Raw genomic sequence first — 26,795 nt, 5'->3', positions numbered from 1 at the left:
TACTCTCCACGGCAATGCAGATAAATTAGTGATCGAAATTAGGGAACATTAGCTGCTACTTTGTTAAGGAAGTGTCCCCTAGTGATACTGTTCAAAGTCAGGGATCACTGCTACCAATCTCAGCTTTTATCATACTAAACGAATGTAGCCGGCTAGCTGCAGTGAAGCAGCAAAACTAACTAAGTATATGATGCCACCATGTGTAATGGATTCATCACATTGACTGCAAAATTCTATGAACTGCTGCAGTTATGGCTGGACATCATGTCCTGAAGTACACATGGCGTGTTCTGCATCCAAATGCTATAATAGGATGTATCTCAACAACTGGGCCTAAAGCTAAAGTCAATTAAAAACTTGTGTGTGTGTTCGTGTGTGTTCGGATCCGTCTGTATGTGTGTGTACACATGCGTCTGTTTGGGTATGCGTGTGTGTGCGCGTGCGCACAAGCGTGTGTATGATAGACAAGATGAGAGACACTGCCAGCAAGTCTCCTTGCAAAAGGGGCAACAACCCCCCTGGGAAGCTAATGAAAGCTCCAACCACAGGAAGAGGTTTTCAATGGCAAAATAAACATTTCCAGGAATGGCAAGGATACTCATGTTCTACAGTTAAGGAAAGAGATTATTAGAAATTCATTGGTTGTACCCATGGTCAGGTAGTTGACTAGAAATGGCTGGATGTGAATTTAGTGGTAAATGTCCAACACACCTCAAGAATATAGCAAATTGCGTGGTATTATTAGTGGATACCAAACTGCTCTCAAGGCCCTCTCCAGGTGATCTCCCTAAACCTGATATACTGAGACTACATTGAGTTCAGTGAAGAAGTATGTGTGGGTGTCATTTTCTATTTCTATATTTAAACCAAACCATCAGGCACTGTATCGCGCTTTGTCTAGGCCTGGTGCCATGAAGCACCTGTCATCAGTTTGATTGTGTGATTGGGAGTGTGAGGTATTATTCTAACACTCATTAAAAGTTCTATCACTGTTCTCGTTTGTAATGAGTTCCCACAGAACACCTGCTCTAGGAGATTATAATTATCAGTGTAGGTATAGAAATATAATTAGGTGGATGCTTATATTTGTCCTATTTCACAAGTGTGTGTTATACACGTCTGAATTGGAAATGTGTTTTTGCATATCCCAACTCTCCCTGAGACACCTTCAGTGGGGTGTCCCTTTAGTTACTGGACCAAAGCTCTAAGCGCTAGGTTACCTGCTGCCCACAACAACCACTGCTTAAGGCATATACAGTGGCTTACGAAAGTATTCACCCCCCTTGGCATTTTTCCTATTTTGTTGCCTTACAACCTGGAAATAAAATGTATTTTTTGGAGGGGTTTGTATCATTTGATTTACACAACATTCATACCACTTTGAAGATGCAAAATATTTTTTCTTGTGAACAAAGAAATAAGACAAAAAAACAGAAAACTTGAGCGTGCATAACTATTCACCCCCAAGTCAATACTTTGTAGAGTCACCTTTTGCAGCAATTACAGCTGCAAGTCTCTTGGGGTATGTCTCTATAAGCTTGGCACATCTAGCCACTGGGATTTTTGCCCATTCTTCAAGGCAAAACTGCTCCAGCTCCTTCAAGTTGGATGGGTTCCGCTGGTGTACAGCAATCTTTAAGTCATACCACAGATTCTCAATTGGATTGAGGTCTGGGCTTTGACTAGGCCTTTCCAAGACATTTAAATGTTTCCCCTTAGTGTTGCTTTAGCAGTATGCTTAGGGTCATTGTCCTGCTGGAAGGTGAATCTCCATCCCAGTCTCAAATCTCTGGAAGACTGAAACAGGTTTCCCTCAAGAATTTCCCTGTATTTAATGCCATCCATCATTCCTTCAATTCTGACCAGTTTCCCAGTCCCTGCCGATGAAAAACATCCCCACAGCATGATGCTGCCACCACCATGGGGTTGGTGTTCTCGGGGTGATGAGAGATGTTGGGTTTGTGCCATACAACGTTTCCCTTGGTGGCCATAAAGCTCAATTTTAGTCTCATCTGACCGGAGTACCTTCTTCCATATGTTTGGGGAGTCTTCCACATCCTCCTTGCCTGGTCTATGAGTTTTGGTGGGTGGCCCTCTCTTGGCAGGTTTGTTGTGGTGCCATATTCTTGCCATTTTTTTATAATGGATTTATTGATGCTCCGTGGGATGTTCAAAGTACTGTACTTATCCACAACTTTGTCCATGACCTGTTTGGAGAGCTCCTTGGTCTTCATGGTGCCGCTTGCTTGGTGGTGCCCCTTGCATAGTGATGTTGCAGACTCTGGGACCTTTCAGAACAGGTGTATATATATACTGAGATCATGTGACAGATCATGTGACACTTATATTGTACACAGGTGGACTTTATTTAACTAATTATGTGACTTCTGAAGGTAATTGGTTGCACCAGATCTTATTTAGGGGCTTCATAGCAAAGGGGTTAAATACATGTGCACGCACCACTTTTCCGTTTTTATTTTTTTTTATAGTTATTTTTTTCATTTCACTTCACCAATTTGGACTATTTTGTGTATGTCCATTACATGAAATCCAAATAAAAATCAATTTCAATTACAGGTCGTAATGCAACAAAATAGGAAAAATGCCAAGTGGGGTGAATACTTTCACAAGCCACTGTACACGTGTATATGTAAATACATATTTTCTCTACAATGTCAGGTTACTTTTCTCTGTAATGAATGTTGAAAAATCTGCAGTTTGCCAGTTAAAAAGTAGACAGGCTGAAACTGGATATATGAACTTATATAGTAGCTCATCAGTATACACCATAGGTACCACCATACAAGATACTTAAAAATTTACTGAAACTGAAATTATAGTTGTCTGAATTGACTGAGCAGCAAGGAATTCCAAAGGGAGGCACTCAAATCTGCCGGACTCAATCTCACGCACATATGTGGGTAGCAAGGACCCTGTTATCTCCCCAACACATGAAAAATGCCAGCAGCATACCACCCTGCATACCACTACTGGCTTGCTTCTGAAGCTAAGCAGGGTTGGTCCTGGTCAGTCCCTGGATGGGAGACCAGATGCTGCTGGAAGTGGTATTGGAGGGCCAGTAGGAGGCACTCTTTCCTCTGGTCTAATAAAATATCCCAATGCCCCAGGGCAGTGATTGGGGACACTGCCCTGTGTGTAGGGTGCCGTCTTTCGGATGGGACGTTAAACGGGTGTCCTGACTCTCTGAGGTCATTAAAGATCCCATGGCACTTATCGTAAGAGTAGGGGTGTTAACCCCGGTGTCCTGGCTAAATTCCCAATCTGGCCCTCAAACCATCATGGTCACCTAATAATCCCCAGTTTACAATTGGCTCAATCATCCCCCTCCTCTCCCCTGTAACTATTCCCCAGGTCGTTGCTGCAAATGAGAACGTGTTCTCAGTCAACTTACCTGGTAAAATAAATAAATAAATAATAAAAAAAGGACAATAAATAAAATGCAAAGAACCCTCACTGACCTGAATAGCATACCTATCAACCTGTAAGCACCTTGGCTGTTCTTTCAAAGATTTTATGTCTTGACTGGGAAGACATTTTGGGCAAGAATAAATTAACTGTTACATTCTGCCCAGTGAAATGATGGGAGCCTTCATTTGGAGGGAGAGTTTTTCATTCCTTTTTTTGGAGGGGGCAGCAGGCTAGTAGCAGACGCCCTTTCATTAGCTGTGAAGGCTGGCAGCCCCTGTTGCCTAATTGACCAAGCTCTCTAATAACAAGGGCTCTCAGCCAGCAGGGGAAAAGCCTGGTAGCGCCCAGCCCCAGACCAAGCCCCAGACCAAGCCCCAGCCCTAGCCCAGCCCCAGAATAAGCCCAAGCCCCAGATCAAGCCTCATCCCAGCCCAGCACTAACCCCAGCCCAGCCTTAGCCCTAGCCCAGCCCCGGACCAGCCCCAGAATAAGTCCCAGCCCTAGCCCAGCCGTAGAATAGTCCCAAGCCCCAGATCAATCCCCAGCCCTAGCCCAGCCCCAGAATAAGCCCCAGCCCCAGATCAAGCCCCAGCCCCAGCCCCAGCCCAGCCCGAACCCCAGACCTAACCCCAGCTCAGCCCCGGACCAGCCCCAGACCAGCCCTAGCACCACACCCAGACCAGCCTTACCTCAGCCCCGGACCAGCCCCAGACCAGCCCTAGCACCACACCCAGACCAGCCCTAATCCCAGCCCAGCCCCGGACCAGCCCTAGCACCACACCCAGGCCAGCCCTAACCCCAGACCAGCTGCAACATTCCCTATCAGCCTCCCCCTCCCCTAACTCACCCGGGTAACAACTGATCCATTGATGAAAGGAATGGGAAGCTGATGTCTTTCTAATGAGGGTGATAAAGCTAACTGCACCCCAGGCCTAACACGTTTAAGGAGTTGGCTGGCCAGGGCCGTATTTAGGAAAGTACTGAGGGTCTTCTGTAAGCAAACTTGGCAAATACACTCGAGAATGTATGTTTAATTCCATATTTTCTCTTTGTGACTTTTAGTGTAATCAAAAGAGAACCATTGCGCTCTCCCGGAAGTTTGGCTGGTGCGTAAAACCCGCAAATGGCTATTAGTGTAGCCTTTGCCACTTAAACATAATATTTCAATACGCTGAGAATGGTAATGCTGAGGATGAGTTAGGATTATTGTCAAATAACTCGGCCGACTGGCTTCTTCCTTTTCCCTATTAGCACACACTGTTGTAATAATAGCAATAATAATACAACCTGCTGTTGTTCCCAATGTCTTTTCTAGAATAATGGAAAAATGACAGGCAGTGATCTGTTGAGTGAAGTGAGTTTGTAGATGTATGGCAGCTTTAATCTCACTGTCCAAATGGAGCTCATCTGGAAGCAATGAAACCAATATTATTCACATGAAAAATGTAACATCAATGGGGTACTTCATCGAGAGAGAGAGAGAGAGAGAGAGAGAGAGAGAGAGAGAGAGAGAGCAAGAGAGAAAGAGAGAGAGAGAGAGATTTTTGACACTTAGTTATTGTTGTTACTGTTGTCCCGTTGACCATTTTGATTCTCATTTTTATATTGTAAATAAGCTTTGGCAATATGTACATTGTTACGTCATGCCAATAAAGCAAATTGAATTGAATTGAATTGAATTGAGAGAGAGAGAGAGAGAGAGAGAGAGAGAGAGAGAGAGAGAGAGAGAGAGAGAGAGAGAGAGAGAGAGAGAGAGCAAGAGAGAAAGAGAGAGGGAGAGAGGGAGAGAGAGAGCAAGAGAGAAAGAAAGAGAGAGAGAGAGGGGGGAGAGAGCAAGAGAGAAAGAGAGAGAGAGAGAGAGAGGGAGAGAGCAAGAGAGAAAGAGAGAGAGAGAGAGGGAGAGAGAGAGAGAGAGCAAGAGAGAAAGAGAGAGAGAGAGAGCAAGAGAGAAAGAGAGAGAGAGAGAGAGAGAGAGAGAGCAAGAGAGAAAGGGAGAGAGAGAGAGAGAGGGAGAGGGAAGCAAGAGAGAACGAGAGACGAGAGAGAGAGAGAGAGAGAGAGAGAGAGAGAGAGAGAGAGAGAGAGAGAGAGAGCGAGGAGAGAGAGAGAGAGAGAGAGAGAGAGAGAGAGAGAGAGAGCAAGAGAGAAAGAGAGAGATTTTTGACACTTAGTTATTGTTGTTACTGTTGTCCCGTTGACCATTTTGATTCTCATTTTTATATTGTAAATAAGCTTTGGCAATATGTACATTATTACGTCATGCCAATAAAGCAAATTGAATTGAATTGAATTGAATTGAGAGAGAGAGAGAGGGAGAGGAGAGAGGAGAGAGAGGAGAGAGAGAGAGAGCCGAGAGAGAGCGAGAGAGAGAGAGAAGAGAGAAGGACGAGAGAGAGAGAGAGAGAGAGAGGAGAGAGAGAGAGAGAGCAAGAGAGAAAGAGGAGGAGGGGGAGAGAGGGAGAGAGAGAGCAAGAGAGAAAGAAGAGAGAGAGAGAGAGGGGGGGAGAGAGCAAGAGAGAAAGAGAGAGAGGAGAGAGAGAGGGAGAGAGCAAGAGAGAAAGAAGGGAGAGGAGAGAGAGGGAGAGAGAGAGAGAGCCAAGAGAGAAAGAGAGAGAGGAGAGAGCAAGAGAGAGAGAGAGAGAGAGAGAGAGGAGAGAGAGAGCAAGAGAGAAAGGGAGAGAGAGAGAGAGAGGGAGAGAGCAAGAGAGAACGAGAGAGAGAGAGAGAGAGAGAGAGAGAGAGAGAGAGAGAAGAGCAGAGAGAGAGAGAGAGAGAGAGAGAGAGAGAGAGAGAGAGAGAGAGAGAGAGAGAGAGAGAGAGAGAGAGAATGAGCCTATGAGCTATCTGCCTGGTCCTGAGTGAGACAGACATACCCTTTCCTTTGAAGCACACGATCCAGCCATTTGCTACACTCAAATAACACTGTGCTTATGAAACATAAACATTGACAATGCACTAGGCCATATTGATCTCATAAACCAGGCTTCAAAGATCCCTGGCTTTCTATTCTGAGACTACATGAGACTGAAACTAGATCCTATAGTGACATCACTGGTCACGGTCACTGTCAGGACAATAGAGCTCGCTTGCTTGTAGTCCTAAAACCCGGAAATAAGTTACCTCTGGATTGTTTAGCCATCCCTATAGAAAAGAATTATGGTGAATGAATAGGGTTTTGGAATAAACACAGAAAATAAGGTCTGAGGTTAACACAGGCTTATACGTTTTGTTCTATGAGATAACATCAGTCAGTTAACATGACCTTTATGAATTATGAAGCCTTTATGCATTTTTTATCATTACATAAATTCTTCAAAATTCACAAAAGTTGACGTCAGCTGATGAAGATTATCTCCTCGAACAAAATGTATAAGATCTCCTAAGTCTGGGTTCACCACACAACTTACTTTCGGTGTTTATCCAAAAACCCTCCAAAAATGCCATTCATTTAATCTTAGAAAACCTTTTAAAATGGAAGGACTTGCACCGTGTCATTCAAAACGGCATTCATTTTCCCCATAGGCTTTGTCCAACGAACCATGGCGGAGTAAGTGCCTACAAAAAGACGCCTTTACTATTTATCTCTATACAAAAGACGACACGATGTGGACACGAGCGAAAGATTGGAGAGAGAGCAGAGAAGAAAAGAGAAAACACTTGGGTAACGGTTCACACAGCCACACTGCAGCCAGCAGAGCAGACAGAGAGCAGACAGAAAGCAGACAGAGAGCAGACAGAGAGCAGACAGAAAGCAGACAGAGAGCAGACTGGGAGAAGACAGAGAGCAGACTGGGAGCAGACAGAGAGCAGACAGAGAGCAGACTGGGAGAAGACAGAGAGCAGACTGGGAGCAGACAGAGAGCAGACAGAGAGCAGACTGGGAGAAGACAGAGAGCAGACTAGGAGCAGACAGAGAGCAGACAGAGAGCAGACTGGGAGCAGACAGAGAGCAGACAGAGAGCAGACTGGGAGCAGACAGAGATCAGACAGAGCGCAGTCTGAGGGCAGACTGAGAGCAGACAGAGAGCAGACAGAGAGCAGACAGAGAGCAGACTGGGAGCAGACAGAGAGCAGACTGAGGGCAGACTGGGAGAAGACAGAGAGCAGACTGAGGGCAGACTGAGAGCAGACTGGGAGGAGACAGAGAGCAGACTGGGAGCAGACAGCGAGCAGACTGGGAGCAGACAGAGGGCAGACTGGGAGCAGACAGAGGGCAGACTGAGAGCAGACAGAGAGCAGACAGAGAGCAGACTGGGAGCAGACAGAGAGCAGACTGGGAGGAGACAGAGAGCAGACTGGGAGAAGAGAGAGAGCAGACTGGGAGCAGACAGAGAGCAGACAGAGAGCAGACTGGGAGCAGACAGAGAGCAGACAGAGAGCAGACTGGGAGCAGACAGAGAGCAGACTGGGAGCAGACAACGGCTGCAGGTGTAGATAATCTGTCTCACTGTGACTTCACCTTCCCTGAGACCTCAAGAGACTGTTGTATTCAAATCATAGAGGCTATTTTTTTCTGTTTTAGTGGTACTGAACAATAGAGTGAAACAGCATGCAAGGTTTCCCTTGTGAAAGAGACCTTGGGGCTTCCTTATTCAGGTGGATGAAAATACAAAACATCTCCATCTCGAGACTTATTCAGTGGAAATAATCAAATTAAAAGCATGGTAATGTACTTATCAATCAAGTTAATGGGAGCAGTCATTGTTGTTGTTCCTCTACAGGTATGTCTATGTACGACTCTGATAAGATTGGCTCGCCACCTTCCATTCTCTGACACATCCATCCCAATCCCACAGGAATTCTCCATAAACAAGTCTTGTTCCCGCTCCTGGCTACACATTTAATAGTTTATTTTCTCTCAGCCACCCCAAGGCCATTCATACCACTGGCAGTTATGTTTCAAAAAAGCTGTCAGACTGCCAGATAAGATCAGTCTCATTTGAAAAGGACAGAAAATAACAACACACAGCTTTCCTCACAGCTCAGGTGTTTTCTAAGCACTCATACTGTTACCTTTGTTCACCTTTGCTGCAGGGCAGACCTGTTAGGGCGGATCCTGCTGTCAAAGACCCGGTTTGATTCCCTATCATATCAGATCAGTCACATACCTGCAGGCCAGCAGTATTGCTACAGTAGTGATGTGTCCGAAATGGCACCCTATTCTCTATATAGTGCATTACTTTTGACCAGAGCCCTATGGGCCCTGATCAAAAGAAGTACACTATATAGGAAATAGGGTGCAATTTGAGATGCAGACTACAGCCTTTCACTTGTAGTAAAGCTTAAATAAGGCTTAATGAAAATGCACCATCTGAAGTGTAAATGATACTTCCCCTGAATGGGACCATAATGAGGTCATGACAGCAGCAGTTTACCAGGTACCTTCAGATCAGAGAGCAGGACTAATGAGCTCATACTGGTATCCTCTCCTGCACCATAAATCTGGAGCAGTCCCTTCGCTGGAATGCTTGTGTGTGTGTGTGTGTGTGTGTGTGTATGTGTGTGTGTGTATGCGTGTGTGTGCATGTTGAGGATGCAAGGCTAACCTTTAGGCCTTTGGATGCAGGTGTGCTGGTTGTCGCTCAGGAAGAATCCTTCTCTGCAGCGGCACTCGTAGCTGCCCATCATGTTGACACAGATCTGCTGACATCCACCATTCCCCTCTGAACACTCATCCACATCTGCAATGAAACAGGAAGTGAACAATCATTCCAATCATAGAAAACAAATGGGTCCAGGAATGAGGAGAAGGAGATAAACCAGTATGGTCAATTGGAGTAAGGGATCTACTCTGCAGTTACTTTTTTGCACCCAGTCAGTTAGATTTTACTGCATTAAACTAGATATGATGATATACTGTAACAGCAACATAACAAAATGAAAGATTGTTGTCATGGAAGCGTTGACACAGGAGACAACAGTTGTTCATTATAATTTCTGGAAAATGACGAGCAAAATAACATGCATGTTAATGCAATTGCACCAGGGGAGTGGTTTGGTGGTTTCAGCAGTGTAGACTGCAGAGGTCACAACATGAGGGGAGATATGAGATGGTCAAGAGAAGCCAGGAGGGGGTTGTCTAAAGGCGTCTGAAGAGTTGATGTCTCAGTTCACAGTTATCTTGCGTGGCAGAAGATGGAGCATAGGGCTCACAGTTTGAAAGCCTCCAACTGTGAAGCACTAAGCCTGAGCAATACACTCCACTGGCAACTGTGGTAACCTGATCCACCTGGGGCAGAATACCTGTCGATGACGAGCCTCTGTCAGCCCCTCCAATGAAGGAATGCCACGAGAGGGGGAGGGAGGCGGGAGGAGAGGGGAGAGGGAGAGAAAAGAGGGAGAAGAAAGGGAGGGGAAGGTGAGGGAGTAGGGGGTAGAGAGGGGAGGAGAGGGAGGTGAGCCACTTGAAGCCTAGTGAAGTGCAGCACACAGCAGCAGTCTGTACAGAGTTATCTCCGGGGGCAATGCTTTGCCACAGGGCATAGCACCGTAGACTAATGAGTAGGTTCTAACATGGTAGGTGCTGAGATAGCATTTAATCCCACTGAGACTTCATTGTGCCTCTTACTCTCTATAAGATATTACTAGAAGTGTTCTGAGACTACGCCCAATCAGTGGTAACAGGACAACATCTATTCACTAACAACTTGTTAAAAACGTCAGAGCTCACAGGTAACTACATGGGGAATTGGACCAAAGTGCAACCAGGTGTAAGCTCTTTGATATTTATAGCATCAAGCCACCTGTCACGCCCTGACCATAGTTTGCTTTGTATGCTTGATGTTTTGTTTGGTCAGGGTGTGATCTGAGTGGGCATTCTATGTTGTTTGTCTGGTTTGTCTATTTCTGTGTTTGGCCTGATATGGTTCTCAATCAGAGACAGGTGTTTTGCGTTGTCTCTGATTGGGAACCATATTTAGGTAGCCTGTTTTGTATTGTGGGTTATTGTCTATGTGTAGTGTTTGTGTCAGCACTAGTTTTCATTGGCTTCACGTTCGTCGTTTATTGTTTTGTATAGTTTGTCAAGTGTTCTTCATGTTTGTCTTCATTAAATATTGAAGAATGTATTCTAACCACGCTGCGCTTTGGTTCGCTTCTTACGACGTTTGTGACAGAATAACCCACCAAAATAGGACCAAGCAGCGTGGTAACGGGCAGGAGCAGGAGAGGCAGCGATGTCAGGATTTCTGGACATGGGAGCAGAATCTGGACTATACAACTTGGGAAGAGATAGACAGGTGGCCGGTCGACCCAGGGAGATTGCTGGAGCCCGCCTGGGATTCGCTCGAGCAGTGCGAGGAGGGTTACAGGAGAATGGAGTTGGCGAAACGAGCACGACGGCGCGGTAGGAAGCCCGAGAGGCAGCCCCAAAAATGTATTGGGTGGAGGCACACGGGGAGTGTTGCGAAGCCAGGTAGGAGACATGCGCCAACTTCCCGTGCTTACTATGGAGAGAGAGAGCGTCGTACTGGTCAGGCACCGTGTTATGCGGTAGAACGCACAGTGTCTCCAGTACGCGTGCTTAGCCCGGTGCGCTACATCCCAGCTCCCCGCATCTGCCGAGCTAGAGTGAGGATCCAGCCAGGGAAGATGGTGCCATCCCTGCTCTCCAGACAGCCAGTGGGTCTCCTCGGGCCAGGATATCCTGCTCCGGCGTTGCGCACTGTGTCTCCCGTATGTCTGCACAGCCCACTGCGTCCTGTGCCTGCGCCCCGCACGTACCGAGCTAGAGTTACCATCCAGCCAGGACGGGTTGTGCAGGCCATTAGCTCGAGACCTCCAGTGCGTCTTCACGGTCCGGTCTATCCAGTACCACCAGTGCCAACACCACGCACCAGGCTTCCTGTGTGTCTCCAGAGCCCTGTAAGCCCTGTTCCTCCTCCCCGCACTCGCCCAGTGGTGCGTGTCCCCAGTCCGGTACCACCAGTTCCGGCACCACGCACCAGGCCTACTGTGTGTCTCCAGGGTCCAGTATGCCCTGTTCCTAATCCCCGCATTCGACCAGTGGTGCGTGTCCCCAGCCCGGTACCACCAGTTCCGGCACCACGCACCAGGCCTACAGTGCGCCTCGGCAAGCCTGAGCTGCCCATCTGCCCAGCGCCATCTGAGCTGCCCGTCTGCCCAGCGCCGTCTGAGCTGCCCGTCTGCCCAGCGCAGTCTGAGCCGCCCGTCTGTCCAGCGCCGTCTGAGCTGCCCGTCTGTCCAGCGCCGTCTGAGCTGCCCGTCTGTCCAGCGCCGTCTGAGCTGCCCGTCTGTCCAGCGCCGTCTGAGCTGCCCTTCTGTCCAGCGCCGCCTGAGCCGCCCATCTGTCCTGAGCCGTCAGAGCCACCCGTCTGTCCTGAGCCGCCAGAGCCGCCCGCCAGTCATGAGCTACCCCTCAGTCATGAGCTACCCCTCAGTCATGAGCTACCCCTCAGTCATGAGCTACCCCTCAGTCCGGAGCTGCCTCTCAGTCCGGAGCTGCCCCTCAGTCCGGAGCTGCCCCTCAGTTCAGAGGCGCCCCTCAGTGGAGTGGGGTCATTTAGGAGGGTCGCCGTTCCTAGGAGGCCACGGAAGCGGGGATTGACTATGGTGGAGTGGGGGCCACGTCCAGCGCCAGAGCCGCCACCGCGGATAGATGCCCACCCAGACCCTCCCCTATAGGTTCAGGTTTTGCGGCCGGAGTCCGCACCTTGAGGGGGGGGGGGGGTACTGTCACGCCCTGACCATAGTTTGCTTTGTATGTTTGATGTTTTGTTTGGTCAGGGTGTGATTTGAGTGGGCATTCTATGTTGTTTGTCTGGTTTGTCTACTTCTGTGTTTGGCCTGATATGGTTCTCAATCAGAGACAGGTGTTTTGCATTGTCTCTGATTGGGAACCATATTTAGGTAGCCTGTTTTGTATTGTGGGTTATTGTCTATGTGTAGTGTTTGTGTCAGCACTAGTTTTCATTAGCTTCACGTTCGTCGTTTATTGTTTTGTATAGTTTGTCAAGTGTTCTTCATTTTTGTCTTCATTTAATATTGAAGAATGTATTCTAACCACGCTGCGCTTTGGTCCGCTTCTTACGACGTTCGTGACACCACCATTTTATGGTGCTGAAAAAATACTCAACAGTATCAAATTAGGGACCTTTGGGGCCATCCACTAATCTTAGAAAACCTTATAAAATGGAAGGTCTTGCACAGTGTCATACAATATTACATACAGTATATTTTTATTCAACCTTTATTTAACCAGGAAGTCCCATTGAGGTCAGAAGACCTCTTTCCCAAGGAAAGACCTCTCTACGTCATTAGATATTAGTAATGTTAGTAGCCAGCCCAGTATCCCTTTTAACGGACAGTGCCTTGCCTCAAGGCCTCCTTCTCCCCTGGAGACCTGTGCTCTGTCCCTGGAACCCTATCCATCCCCATGCTCGACACATCAATCATCTGCTGTATACACAAGGCTTTTTTTTATAAACTGTCATGTGAAACTCATTTTCTGCCTATTTTTCCAGTCTGAGAAGGCCTCTGGATGAAGTTTCCTTTCTGGGGGATTCTCAGCCCAGCATAGTTAGAAATTAAACTTCACTCTGTCCTTCTCTCTTTCACACACACACACACACACACACACACACACACACACACACACACACACACACACACACACACACACACACACACACACACACACACACACACACACACACACACACACACACACACCTCAAACTCCTGAGTGATGTCAAATTGGAACCTGACTAGACAGAAACCTCTGGGGTAGCTAAGTGGGTTAGTGGCATGTGACCCTCCTGACCACAAGTCTAGTCCTCTGTTCTCACACTCCATCAGCACCGATGCCTCCCTCCTCTCAAAACAATGTCATCATGTCACTCAGGCCCACTGGGAAAACCTGAGCCCAACTGCCATCCAGGTGACGTGTCTGTCCCTGCATCCTTGAAAAGAGATGCTAAATACACTTAGTGTTATAAGGACAGACTAGAGGGTCTATGAAGGTTAAAGAAGTTGAGTCATTTCGTTGTGGAGAAATGTGCTCCATTTAAGCAGAGCTGCAATCCACCCCAGCCTCAGTGCAGCTGCTTTGACTTGACAGAGTCTTTCTCCACAGTGAGAGAGAGGGAGAGTGGCAGCGGTAACACCTTTCAGCTTAGCTGCAAGGAACCTGCAGCTGCACCTTTGCAGATAAACTGTAAAGCCAAACACCAACCCCCATGAAACATACGCCCAAATACACACACCAACACAAGTGTGCTCACACACAAGTATGAGTGCACACGAGCGCACACACATACACACACACAAACACACACAGAAATACACTCTTGACACATACAAAAATGCACACCACATACGCAGTCAGCCTCAAAAAGGAAATATCTTTCCAAACCCCCAGTGCATTAATGATGGCTTAATTTCCTGATTCCTTCATCCCTCCAAATGAGGCATCGCCTGTCAGTAGATCTCTCCTGTTCAAATGGCTCCAATAATTGCCTGTGTTTTGTGCTGGGCAAGGCTGGCATCCAAAGCAAATATTTCCAAGCGGAAAGGGATTCTGGCATGGCCAGGAGAAGTGCTCATTTATTTGGATTTAAAACGTTAACAAAAAAAATATCTGTAGAGGATGGAATAACGTCTTAATGAAGTCAAAAGGGCTGCCTCAGTTCAGCAAAATGAGACATCTCTCCATTCTATCCCTCGATTCGCTGCGAGGAGGAGAGGGGAAAAAGGGAAGATTAAGAGATTGGTTGTGTTTGCGGAGGCCATGTCCGCTGGTTTCTCAGATAGCCTTGACTGTATATATAACATTTGGCCTTGTGCTGAGCTTCGGAGCCGTGTAAACATGGTGATTGAGTTACAAAAACTCCTCAAGCCGTATTTTGGAGACGCGTTCGTCTTTTTTCCTAAAAGGGTTCAGTGACTCTCTGGGCATTTATTGCTGACCCAGCACCGGAGTTTTGAGGTGAAAAATAGAAAACTATGTGTATCTCCTCCTCAGTGCTGACCAAGATTTGTGTTTCAACAGGCCCAACCAGCAGACAGACACATACATACAGACAGGAAGGCAGGCAGGAAGGCAGGCAGGCAGACAGACAGAAGTCTTTGTGGTCCAGACCAGAGCAGACATCCCAGAGAAATGAGGAGGTGAGACCGAGGCCGGCCATTCACCCTGTTTGTGCTTTTCATTTACAGGGGTTTTAGAAACACACGCTACCTAATAAGGCAGCAGTAAGGGCCAGGCTAAAGGCATGCTGCCTGAGCTGCTCTGGTAGGTGAAGGAGACATTATGAGGATAAACATCCCTTTGGCTTCGCTGAGCATCGGTAGATGGGAGGGAGGGAGAGAGGGAGAGAGGGAGAGAGGGAGAGAGGGAGAGAGGGAGGGAGGGAAGGAAGGAAGGAAGGAAGGAAGGAAGGAAGGAAGGAAGGAAGGAAGGAAGGAAGGAAGGAAGGAAGGAAGGGCAGGAAGGAAGGAGCATAGTCCCAAATTAAAACAAGATCCTTTCTCTTTTAAACAGGATTAGATTATTTCCTCTTTCCTCTCCATTGCTGCTGGAGTTCAATGACATGACTCTTTTCACCCTCTTCACTGAATGGTGACCACGGCGCCAGGTTTGAACCGAGCCGAGACGCTTTGATGAGGAGCACTCAGTGCACACAGACACTGGCCACGTGTAAACAAACACACAGCACTAATCAGGCACATGTCAGCAGGAGGATGCATAAATTGATGTGTTGCCTGAGGCCACGCATGCTCTCTGTCGGTTAGCTGGGTGGGTGAGAAACTGAAATCAGAGCAGTGGGAGTGCTACTAGACTAGAGATACTTTGTGTTTCTTAGTCAATGCACTTCCTTAGGTTAAGCCAATGTATAGTGTTGTACATTCAGGTCACTTTTACTCAGGATGATTTAAACCCTGACTAGCGTGACCACAACACACAAAAACAAACAAGGCTTTGCTTAGGCTGTATTTAGATTTGAATTCAGTGGAACAGCTTGTTGTCATACTAACACGATATAAACAAAGCTAATGCTGCTTTGATTGAAACCCAGCCTCCAACGATGAGCTCGTCGCTCAGGTAACGATTTTTGGTAAATATACACAGAGCGCCTGAATTCCCACTGTCTCACTCAGTTATCCCATAAATGAAAAATGAGCTTTGGTCATACCAAATGGTATTCCTCAGTTCCTCCAAAAGAAGTCTGGAAGTATTTTAAAAACAAACCCCAGGATGTGTGTTTGGGGTGAACAGGCTGGTGCCAAGAAGACAAGAGGCCCTGACGGCTGGCTGTCTGCTGGATGCTTACATCCCTAAAGCCCAATCCTAGGCTTGAGTTTCCCCTGCCAGTCGGCTCAGCTGGAATTGTTCATGTCATGGTGAATGGGGCCGAACAATCCTGAGGGAAAGAGAGTGTTGATATCCTCTTCGGGAACCAGCTAATACACCAAACCCAAATCCTCCTCCTCCCTTGCAACTCATCACTCCACCCTCCATCTCCTCTTCCTGGACTGTGGAAAGCCTCCATGACCAAACCTGATCTGTGTGTGTAAAAACAACAGCAAATTGATTGCACTGGGAGGGTATCTGACTAGATAGTTCTGGGTATCTGCATCTGCAATGGAGAGATGGTGGAGGAGAGGTTTATTACTAAGAGCCTAGACTTTGTGATTTCCCCTGGATCAAACCAGAGGAGTGATAGCCTTTCCTCTTGGCCATGCTAGGAGAGTAGAGGGGTTAACCAAGGCATCATTATCCGGGCTCCCTCTCAGATAGCCAACAGACTGACCCGCATGATGACCACAGGGGAACAGTGAGGGTAAAGTAATCTACTCATGTCCAGAAGAGAATAAAACACTATCTGTCAAAATCTAGTCATGTGAGGGGTTATCACACTACCATTTAAAGTGTAACAAAAGCACTTAAAAGTGATGCATCAAAGGATGCGTGCTTCAAAGAGTGAGGATGGAGTGAATCAACATGAGGCTTTCTGATGACTGGACTTTCCCATCAGCCCCCTGGTCAATAATACATCAGGCTGAATCCTGGCAGTTTGATTAGCCAGCCTTAGAACAAGATCCCTGGGGATTAGAGGTACAGGCTCAACCAAGCGATCACTCAAAGCTGTCACAATAGATTGGGGAGAAAACACTTAGTCAGAGGGCTGTTGCCATGGGAATGGGATTATCACATCGGAGAATAAGGACATTTCATGCAGACAACTTTGGTTTGAAGTTGAAATAGAATTTGACTATACAGTAGTTCATGCTCTTCATTGACAGCAGATGACTGAGGATAATCATATTGTTACTTTAACATAAGTAAAGGTGTTATAAGCAATAGTATTGATATTGTTCTCTCTTAACTAAACACAAGTTATGTGAGTCTGAGACCCTAGGTACCGCTCCTACAACTGACAGGACAATGTGTGTGTGTGAGAGAGAGAGAGAGAGAGAGAGAGAGAGAGAGAGAGAGAGAGAGAGAGAGAGAGAGAGAGAGAGAGAAAGAGAGAGAGAGAGATTAAAAAAGGTTGCCGTAGGCAGACCTGGCCCTCAAGAGAAGACAGGCTACTCTATGTGCACACTTCCCACAAAATGAGGTGGAAACTGAGCTGCACTTCCTAACCTCCTGCCAAATGTATGACCATATTAGAGACACATATTTCCCTAAGATTACACAGATCCACAATGAATTTGAAAAAAAAACAATTTTGATAAACTCCCATATCTATTGGGTGAAATACCACAGTGTGCAATAACAGCATCAAGATTTGAGACCTGTTGACCCAAGAAAATGGCAACCAGTGAAGAACAAACACCATTGTAAATACAACCCATATAAAGGTTGATTTATTTGACTTTTTTAAACTTTATTTGCACATCGTTAAAACACTGTATATAGACATTATATAACATTTTGAAATGTCTATATTCTTTTGGAACTTGTGTGAGTGTAATATTTGCTGTTCACTTTTTATTGTTTATTTCACATTTGTTTATCCATTTCAATTGCTTTGGCAATGTAAACATATGTTTCCCATGCCAATAAAGCCCTTTGAATTGAATTTAGAGAGAGAGAGAGATATGGAGAGGGAGTGGTGGAAGGTTAGGAACAGGGTGCTCCATGCAGTGCTTCTTCCTTCCAGAGAACACAGACAGACAGTGTTTTCTGCCGAGGCCAAAGGTTAGTGAAGATGTGATTTGTGTTTTGGTAGCTATAAATCCATCAGGGTGTTCTTGTACAGATGTTAATGATACAGTTTTTGGCACCATATATCCCTACTTGAGCAATTCCAATGGCCGTACCAATGATAAGAAGGATGTGGGGTTCTAGAGAACCATATAAAAGAAAACACAGAGCTCATCAATGTGGGGACATTTGTATCTTCGTGGGGAACAATGGACATCATGCATTTGCTTTTGATTGTTATGTGGATGTGTGTTTTGACTTGAATTCAAATAAAAAAATAGTCTACTTTTTAAGAGCATCAAAAGTCCTTCTCTCCCAACATCATTATGAACTTGTGGAGGTAATTCAGTAAAGGCCTTTAAAAAAAGTGATTTCGCTCATAAAGAATATAATAAGATTGTTTCCGCTTCACTTCTTCACTACAGTGTGCCTCATCGTAGAGATCTCGAGACATCAGTGACTACAGAGAGGACCATGAGGTAAATTATACAGCGACCCACAGAGACATCTTACTCCACATGAACAGATTCACTGTGCTGTGACATCACATTGCTTCCACCTGAATTCCTGACTTCCTAATGTCTTTGTGAGGTGTGTAGGGCTCTGCCGCCTGCCACTGCCACCCAACATCATTAACACTGCTCGAGCCAATTACCAGGAGTCATGTGGTGCTGGCCGGTTGGTGGGGGCCAGAAGAACGCCTCGTTGGCGACTCCTGCCTAGCCCAACCTGGCCCCTGGCCTGACTAGCAGACACAGCAACCCCTGCTGGCTAAGACCAGGACCGTGTGAGAGAGGGCAACAGGAGAGGAGGGGCCAGGGCCGTGTGACAGAGGGCAACAGGAGAGGAGAGGAGGGGCCAGGGCCGTGTGACAGAGGGCAACAGGAGAGGAGAGGAGAGGAGAGGCCAGGGCCGTGTGACAGAGGGCAACAGGAGAGGAGAGGAGGGGCCAGGGCCGTCTGACAGAGGGCAACAGGAGAGGAGAGGAGGGGCCAGGGCCGTGTGACAGAGGGCAACAGGAGAGGAGGGGCCAGTGCCGTGTGACAGAGGGCAACAAGAGAGGAGAGGAGGGGCCAGGACCATGTGACAGAGGGCAACAGGAGAGGAGAGGAGGGGCCAGTGCCGTGTGACAGAGGGCAACAGGAGAGGAGAGGAGGGGCCAGGGCCGTGTGACAGAGGGCAACAGGAGAGGAGAGGAGGGGCCAGGACCATGTGACAGAGGGCAACAGGAGAGGAGAGGAGGGGCCAGGGCCGTGTGACAGAGGGCAACAGGAGAGGAGAGGAGGGGCCAGGGCCGTGTGACAGAGGGCAACAGGAGAGGAGAGGAGGGGCCAGGACCGTGTGACAGAGGGCAACAGGAGAGGAGAGGAGGGGCCAGGGCCGTGTGACAGAGGGCAACAGGAGAGGAGAGGAGGGGCCAGGGCCGTGTGACAGAGGGAAACAGGAGAGGAGAGGAGGGGCCAGGGCCGTGTGACAGAGGGAAACAGGAGAGGAGAGGAGGGGCCAGGGCCGTGTGACAGAGGGCAACAGGAGAGGAGGGGCCAGGGCCGTGTGACAGAGGGCAACAGGAGAGGAGGGGCTAGGGCCGTGTGACAGAGGGCAACAGGAGAGGAGAGGAGGGGCCAGGACCATGTGACAGAGGGCAACAGGAGAGGAGGGGCCAGGGCCGTGTGACAGAGGGCAACAGGAGAGGAGAGGAGGGGCCAGGGCCGTCTGACAGAGGGCAACAGGAGAGGAGAGGAGAGGAGAGGCCAGGGCCGTGTGACAGAGGGCAACAGGAGAGGAGAGGAGGGACCAGGGCAGTGTGACAGAGGGCAACAGGAGAGGAGGGGTCAGGACCGTGTGACAGAGGGCAACAGGAGAGGAGGGGCCAGGGCCGTCTGACAGAGAGAAACAGGAGAGGAGAGGAGAGGAGAGGAGAGGAGGGGCCAGGGCTGTGTGACAGAGGGCAACAGGAGAGGAGAGGAGGGACCAGGGCAGTGTGACAGAGGGCAACAGGAGAGGAGGGGCCAGGGCCGTGTGACAGAGGGCAACAGGAGAGGAGAGGAGGGGCCAGGGCCGTCTGACAGAGGGCAACAGGAGAGGAGAGGAGAGGAGAGGAGAGGAGAGGAGAGGAGAGGAGAGGAGAGGCCAGGGCCGTGTGACAGAGGGCAACAGGAGAGGAGAGGAGGGACCAGGGCAGTGTGACAGAGGGCAACAGGAGAGGAGGGGTCAGGACCGTGTGACAGAGGGCAACAGGAGAGGAGGGGCCAGGGCCGTCTGACAGAGAGAAACAGGAGAGGAGAGGAGAGGAGAGGAGAGGAGAGGAGAGGAGAGGAGAGGAGAGGAGAGGAGAGGAGGGGCCAGGGCTGTGTGACAGAGGGCAACAGGAGAGGAGAGGAGGGACCAGGGCAGTGTGACAGAGGGCAACAGGAGAGGAGAGGAGGGGCCAGGACCATGTGACAGAGGGCAACAGGAGAGGAGGGGCCAGGGCCGTGTGATAGAGGGCAACAGGAGAGGAGAGGAGAGGAGAGGAGAGGAGAGGAGAGGAGAGGAGAGGGCTAGGCCTGTGTGATAGAGGGCAACAGGAGAGTAGAGGAGTGAGGGAATCAAAGCCATCCCAAGCATGTGAATCATCAACGTCAGCTGTTAAACAATAGATGTTTCTGTTGGTAAGAGCAAAGGGGACTTGGCTCTATGTGAACTTTGGAGGATCAGATCAGGTGAATCACTCACTGATTAAAGTGATACATCTGCCCTGTCTCATCCAGGTGTCAGTCTGTTCTCCAACCCACTAGCCAGAGCCTCAATTAGGTCTGATCTCCTTTGGGCACCAGCTGCACAGCCACTCCAGTTACAGGCCAATCGAACTAATCTTATCGAAGGGGTCTAAAAGCACTTAAACCTGTAGGAAATTGAGGGGTAACATGAAACCCCCACCAATGCTTCTTCCTTCCCTGTTTCTGTGGTAAGGATGAATCTCTTAGCATTCTGGAGCGGAGATGTATAAGGTTTTCTTTCCAAATCTTCCAAACTCTCATCCAACCCACAAGGCCAGGGTAATTGCTGAGAAATAATAGGTGGCGCTCAGAGACTAGAAACCTTTTCAGCACCATTACATGCCTTACCCACTCAAAATAGTTTATCGCTAATTACATGCTTTACATTTGTTAGCCGTTGAATGCCTGCAAAAAAAGTGACATCTGTTTCACTGAACGTGTTATTGCACTGTCTCTATGGGAGGTCAAACGATTCAAATGATTCAATGATGATTCATCCACTTGTTATTTACATCTGTGGGGGGACTAACTACGGCATATTCCCAGTGACACCATGTGTAATGCAGAAGGACAAGGATTCATTTTATACATCTAAATCCATGAAAACCTGCAGAGACCTGTGAGGGAGAGAGAGAACAGGAAAAGCAGGGTCAGTTGGATGATTTCTCTGCCTGCTGGCCAACAGGTCATCGGTGAAGAACACTGAAGTAGAACCGTGGCAGGAATATTTATAGGATGATACACACATAACAAGTCATCCTCACATGAACACACACACACACAAACAAACAATTGAATACAGAACTATGTGTGTGTGTGAGTATGTGCAAGGGTGCGTGTATGCAAGGGTGTGTACATCTCTGTGTACGTGAGTGCGTGCGTGTTTGTGTTTGTTTGTGTGTGTGTGTGTGCGTGTGTTTGCCTGCACATAAAACAAGTGCATGGATGATAAAACAGAGGGAAATATATCAAAGGGATTGATGGAAGCTTGGCCTGAAGAGGCAGCAGGCATACAACCGCAGATACTCCAGTTACACACCTGCATGCAAGGGAAGAGCTCATCCACAGCATAGCAAATGATCCACACACAAATAAATAGGCCATGCTAAATGACTTGGAAAATAACCCTGCCTCAGACTGTACACTTGTTTTGAGTTAGGAAAGAGAGAGAGAGAGAGAGACACTTTGCTACTTTCAGTTCTTTAAGGGCATGAGAAACATACATGAGTGGTTGTTGACTTTTAATGCCCACAGCAGGTATACGATGTTGATAAGTAAAGTTGTAGGTTAAGTGCTGATAAATAGTTTATCTACTGTTCATGTTAGCGTGCTAGAAAGAATACACTGATTTAATTCACCACCAACCCATAATCCCTCTATCCTACACCAATGAAGCATTTTGTAAACTGACAATAATACAGAGAGACAATGATTTACAGAGAAGAGAGAGAGACATCTGTCAACACATAACCTGTCTATGACAGATCAGAGTAGTTATTCTCATTCATGGTCAACACATAACCTGTCTATGACAGATCAGAGTAGTTATTCTCATTCATGGTCAACACATAACCTGTCTATGACAGATCAGAGTAGTTATTCTCATTCATGGTCAACACATAACCTGTCTATGACAGATCAGAGTAGTTATTATCATTCATGGTCAACACATAACCTGTCTATGACAGATCAGAGTAGTTATTATCATTCATGATCAACACATAACCTGTCTATGACAGATCAGAGTAGTTATTATCATTCATGATCAACACATAACCTGTCTATGACAGATCAGAGTAGTTATTATCATTCATGGTCAACACATAACCTGTCTATGACAGATCAGAGTAGTTATTCTCATTCATGGTCAACACACAGCAACAAACAACATAAACGTTTCAAATGTTTCATGATGAGGTTCAAATCATGTTTCTGTCTGAGGAGAAGCCAGGTTTGACTTGAGGTTTTGGAGCAGGGAGAGGGAGCCTGTGGGAGAGGGAGAGGAGGGAGAGGGGAGATGGTAGAGGGAGGGAGGGAGGGTAAAGGGAGTGGGAGACTGTGGAGAGAGGGAGAGAAGAATAGAGGGGGAGAAGGAAAGGGAGGGTGGCTATGTTTAGCACCTGAGAAGAATGACTTTCCCTTAATTTTGTAACCTTTTAAGTTAAAGGTGTGCTCCATGGGGCTGATATGAATGGCACACTGTTGTAGTACTACCCTGACCTGTTGAAAAAACAGGAGGCTTTATTCGCATGTGGAAAAAATAAGTCGTGAGAGGATAGTCTACCTGCTAGGTGGGACCAGGAAACGTCTTCCAGAAGTGAACTACAGTAGTAGCAAAGATTTTTTATAACTAACCCAAGATAGACCCGAACCTGTCTTTTTAATGGGAGCAAATTAATCATAGTGGGCAGAACGAGCAAGAAAGTGGGCAGAGTCAAACATGAGCTAGTGAGATCCTATTGGCTTGTTCTAGCATATTTTCATATTTCCATTAGGGAATGCCTACCCTGTGAAGTGCGCGTGTGCAACAACTAAATTGGCCCTTGCTCTCCTAATCAAACGTTGGAAATGGGTAAAGTCTACTAAACGCAACCCACTCTGTTTGTTACAGAGTCCAGTTTGGAAACAGAAAACTCTATGGAGATCAAATGTTTTATTGATGAGAAATTTTGCAGAATGCTGTCCAAAATCCATCTCGCTTCTTCTTCTCCCACCGCCGGCCACATGGCTTCCTCTCATCACCATATTTGGTAGTGACTGGAAACGTCAACCGGATGCTTCACATTTATGCATCCGGTGAAATATCTGTCTCATTGCTCTATCTGTGGTAGTAGTCTAAAAGTCACACATTAGCCCTGACAAATAAATCATCCCAGCCCCAAAGGCCTTTTTTGAGGTATGATAGACATCCAGTCTGGAAGATACAGTACATTCATGCAACAACATGAATTATGTCAAGTTCAATATTTAAGACTTGCACATGTGCCGTTGAAAGGAAACCAGGCATTTCCTACTCAGGGACCTTATGTGTGTGAAAATATAAACGCAATATGCAACAGTTTCAAAGATTTTACTGAGTTACAGTTCAGATAAGGAAAACAGTAATTTGAAATAAATAAATTAGGCCCTAATCTATGGATTTCACATGACTGGGCAGGGGCACAGCCAGGGTTGGGCCCCATTCCTTAGACGATCCCGCAGATGTAGAAGTTCTGGGCTGGTGTGGTTACATGTGGTCTGCAGGTTGTGAGGCCGGTTGGACATAATGCCAAATTCTCTAAAACGAGGTTGGAGGTGGCTTATGGTAGAGAAATGAACATTCAATAGTCTGGCAACAGCTCTGGTGGACATTCCTGCAGTCAGCATGCCAATTGCATGCTCCCTCAAAACTTGAGACATCTGTAGCATTGTGGTGTGTGACAAAACTGTACATTTTAGAGTGGCCTTTTATTGTCCTCAGCACAAGATGCACCTGGGTAATGATGATGCTGTTTAATCAGCTTGTTGATATGCCACATCTGTCAGTTGGATGGATTATCTTGGCAAAGGACAAATGCTCACTAACAGGGATGTAAACAAATTTTTGCACAAAATCTGAGACAAATAAGCTTTTTGTGCGTATGTTTCTGGGATCTTTTATTTCAGCGCATGATACATGGGAGCAATATTTACATGTTGCGTTTAGATTTTTGTTCAGTATAGTTCTCTCCTTGAGCTATCCAGCAAAATGACTGTAAGGACACAAGGTCATACATCTGTTCATCAGCAAACACCCACCAGGACGCACTCACACACACTCACCAAGGCAGTTGTGTCCGTCGTGTGCCAGCCGGAAGCCGTCATAGCATGTGCACCTGTAGTTCCCCGGGATGTTGATGCAGTCATGGACACAGCCACCGTTGTACTCACTCGCACACTCGTCTAAATCTGCAGGGAGGAAGAGACAGAGGGACGGGTTATGAAATGGGTAAAGGGTATGGGTCAGGACTATGTGATGTTAATGATTGACCTGAACCCCACCACCCTTGGTTTCACTCAGCATATAGCCTGAGAGGGTGTTGTTGGTCAAATAAAACAGAGATTGGTATGACAAACTTTGCTACTTGTAAGACATATTTAAGGAGTATTTTATTTCAACAATTGTTTGCATTTAGGTCAGAAATGTTGCATGTATCCCTCATGAAATCTGCATAAGCACAACAAATCCAAGAGCAGAAGACAAAAAAGATGCACATGAGAATAGACTGAATCAGTGAGTGGGTGTGATGGGAGTAAATGGGTATGAAACAAGACCTGATGTGATATACAGTGGGGAGAACAAGTATTTGATACACTGCCGATTTTGCAGGTTTTCCTACTTACAAAGCATGTAGAGGTCTGTAATTTTTTATCATAGGTACACTTCAACTGTGAGAGAATCTAAAACAAAAATCCAGAAAATCACATTATATGATTTTTAAGTAATTAATTTGCATGACATAAGTATTTGATACATCAGAAAAGCAGAACTTAATATTTGGTACAGAAACCTTTGTTTGCAATTACAGAGATCATACGTTTCCTGTAGTTCTTGACCAGGTTTGCACACACTGCAGCAGGGATTTTGGCCCACACCTCCATACAGACCTTCTCCAGATCCTTCAGGTTTCTGGGCTGTCGATGGGCAATACGGACTTTCAGCTCACTCCAAAGATTTTCTATTGGGTTCAGGTCTGGAGACTGGCTAGGCCACTCCAGGACCTTGAGATGCTTCTTACGGAGCCACTCCTTAGTTGCCCTGGCTGTGTGTTTCGGGTCGTTGTCATGCTGGAAGACCCAGCCACGACCCATCTTCAATGCTCTTACTGAGGGAAGGAGGTTGTTGGCCAAGATCTTGCGATACATGGCCCCATCCATCCTCCTCTCAATACGGTGCAGTTGTCCTGTCCCCTTTGCAGAAAAGCATCCCCAAAGAATGATGTTTCTACCTCCATGCTTCACGGTTGGGATGGTGTTCTTGGGGTTGTACTCATCCTTCTCCTTCCTCCAAACAAGGCGAGTGGAGTTTAGACCAAAAAGCTCTATTTTTGTCTCATCAGACCACATGACCTTCTCCCATTCCTCCTCTGGATCATCCAGATGGTCATTGGCAAACTTCAGACGGGCCTGGACATGCGCTGGCTTGAGCAGGGGGACCTTGCGTGCGCAGCAGGATTTTAATCCATGACGGCGTAGTGTGTTACTAATGGTTTTCTTTGAGACTGTGGTCCCAGGTCCTGCCGTGTAGTTCTGGGTTGATCCCTCACCTTCGTCATGATCATTGATGCCCCAAGAGGTGAGATCTTGCATGGAGCCCCAGACTGAGGTTGATTGACCGTCATCTTGAACTTCTTCCATTTTCTAATAATTGCGCCAACAGTTGTTGCCTTCTCACCAAGCTGCTTGCCTATTGTCCTGTAGCCCATCCCAGCCTTGTGCAGGTCTACAATTTTATCCCTGATGTCCTTACACAGCTCTCTGGTCTTGGCCATTGTGGAGAGGTTGGAGTCTGTTTGATTGAGTGTGTGGACAGGTGTCTTTTATACAGGTAACGAGTTCCAACAGGTGCAGTTAATACAGGTAATGAGTGGAGAACAGGAGGGCTTCTTAAAGAAAAACTAACAGGTCTGTGAGAGCCGGAATTCTTACTGGTTGGTAGGTTATCAATTACTTATGTCATGCAATAAAATGCAGATTAATTACTTAAAAATCATACAATGTGATTTTCTGGATTTTTGTTTTAGATTCCGTCTCTCATAGTTGAAGTGTACCTATGATAAAAATTACAGACCTCTACATGCTTTGTAAGTAGGAAAACCTGCAAAACCGGCAGTGTATCAAATACTTGTTCTCCCCACTGTATGTAACGTACTATAAATATTAGTAAGTCAAGTTGACTCAACCTTTAGAGGCAGGCAGAGAGGGTACAGTAATTGTGGATGGGGAAAGTGAATTTGTCCATGAAGACAGGGAGATAACAGCTGAGGTATGATTCGGTGGTAGGAGAGAGAGGCAAAGAGAGAGAGAGAGAGGGCTGCCCAGAGAGGACAGGCTGTGCTCACTCTGCTCCAGAGGAGAGGTAGAGACAGAGGTGCATTTCCTACTACACTGTGACAAATACTCAGACCTAAGAGCACATTTCTTTCCCAAAATTATAACTCAATACAAAGAATTTGAAACTATAAAAGATAAAGAAAAAATCAAATATTTATTGGGTGAAAAGCCAAAATGTGCAGTTTTGGCAGCCAAATATGTGTCCTCCTGCCACAACCTGAGGGACAGCCAGTGAAAAATGCAAAGTAATATTGATAATATTTCCCATTTAGCTTAGTTTTGTTTTGTCTTTCATACCAGGTCATATGTCTTCTCAAGTCATATTGACACTGGTCTACTACTGTTGCTTTAATTTATTGTTGTTC

At 46.8% G+C, this 26,795-nt stretch overlaps 1 protein-coding gene across 5 annotated transcripts in view; it reads right to left on the bottom strand.

Annotated features, from left to right (window-relative positions):
- Positions 1 to 26,795, bottom strand: part of LOC129829982 (signal peptide, CUB and EGF-like domain-containing protein 3) — a 124,222-nt gene that overhangs the window by 49,426 nt on the left and 48,001 nt on the right. For all 5 annotated transcript variants that reach the window (XM_055892066.1, XM_055892065.1, XM_055892068.1 and 2 more), the window contains exons 3-4: positions 24,160 to 24,285; positions 8,976 to 9,110 (exon numbers count right to left, since the gene is read on the bottom strand). In XM_055892066.1, coding sequence (XP_055748041.1) covers positions 8,976 to 9,110; positions 24,160 to 24,285 — 261 coding nt within the window. The remainder of the gene's footprint in view (positions 1 to 8,975; positions 9,111 to 24,159; positions 24,286 to 26,795) is intronic.

The sequence above is a fragment of the Salvelinus fontinalis genome, chromosome 31, assembly GCF_029448725.1.
Source record: "Salvelinus fontinalis isolate EN_2023a chromosome 31, ASM2944872v1, whole genome shotgun sequence".
NCBI classification, from domain to species: domain Eukaryota; kingdom Metazoa; phylum Chordata; class Actinopteri; order Salmoniformes; family Salmonidae; genus Salvelinus; species Salvelinus fontinalis.
This window is presented reverse-complemented; position numbering and strand designations above follow the sequence as displayed.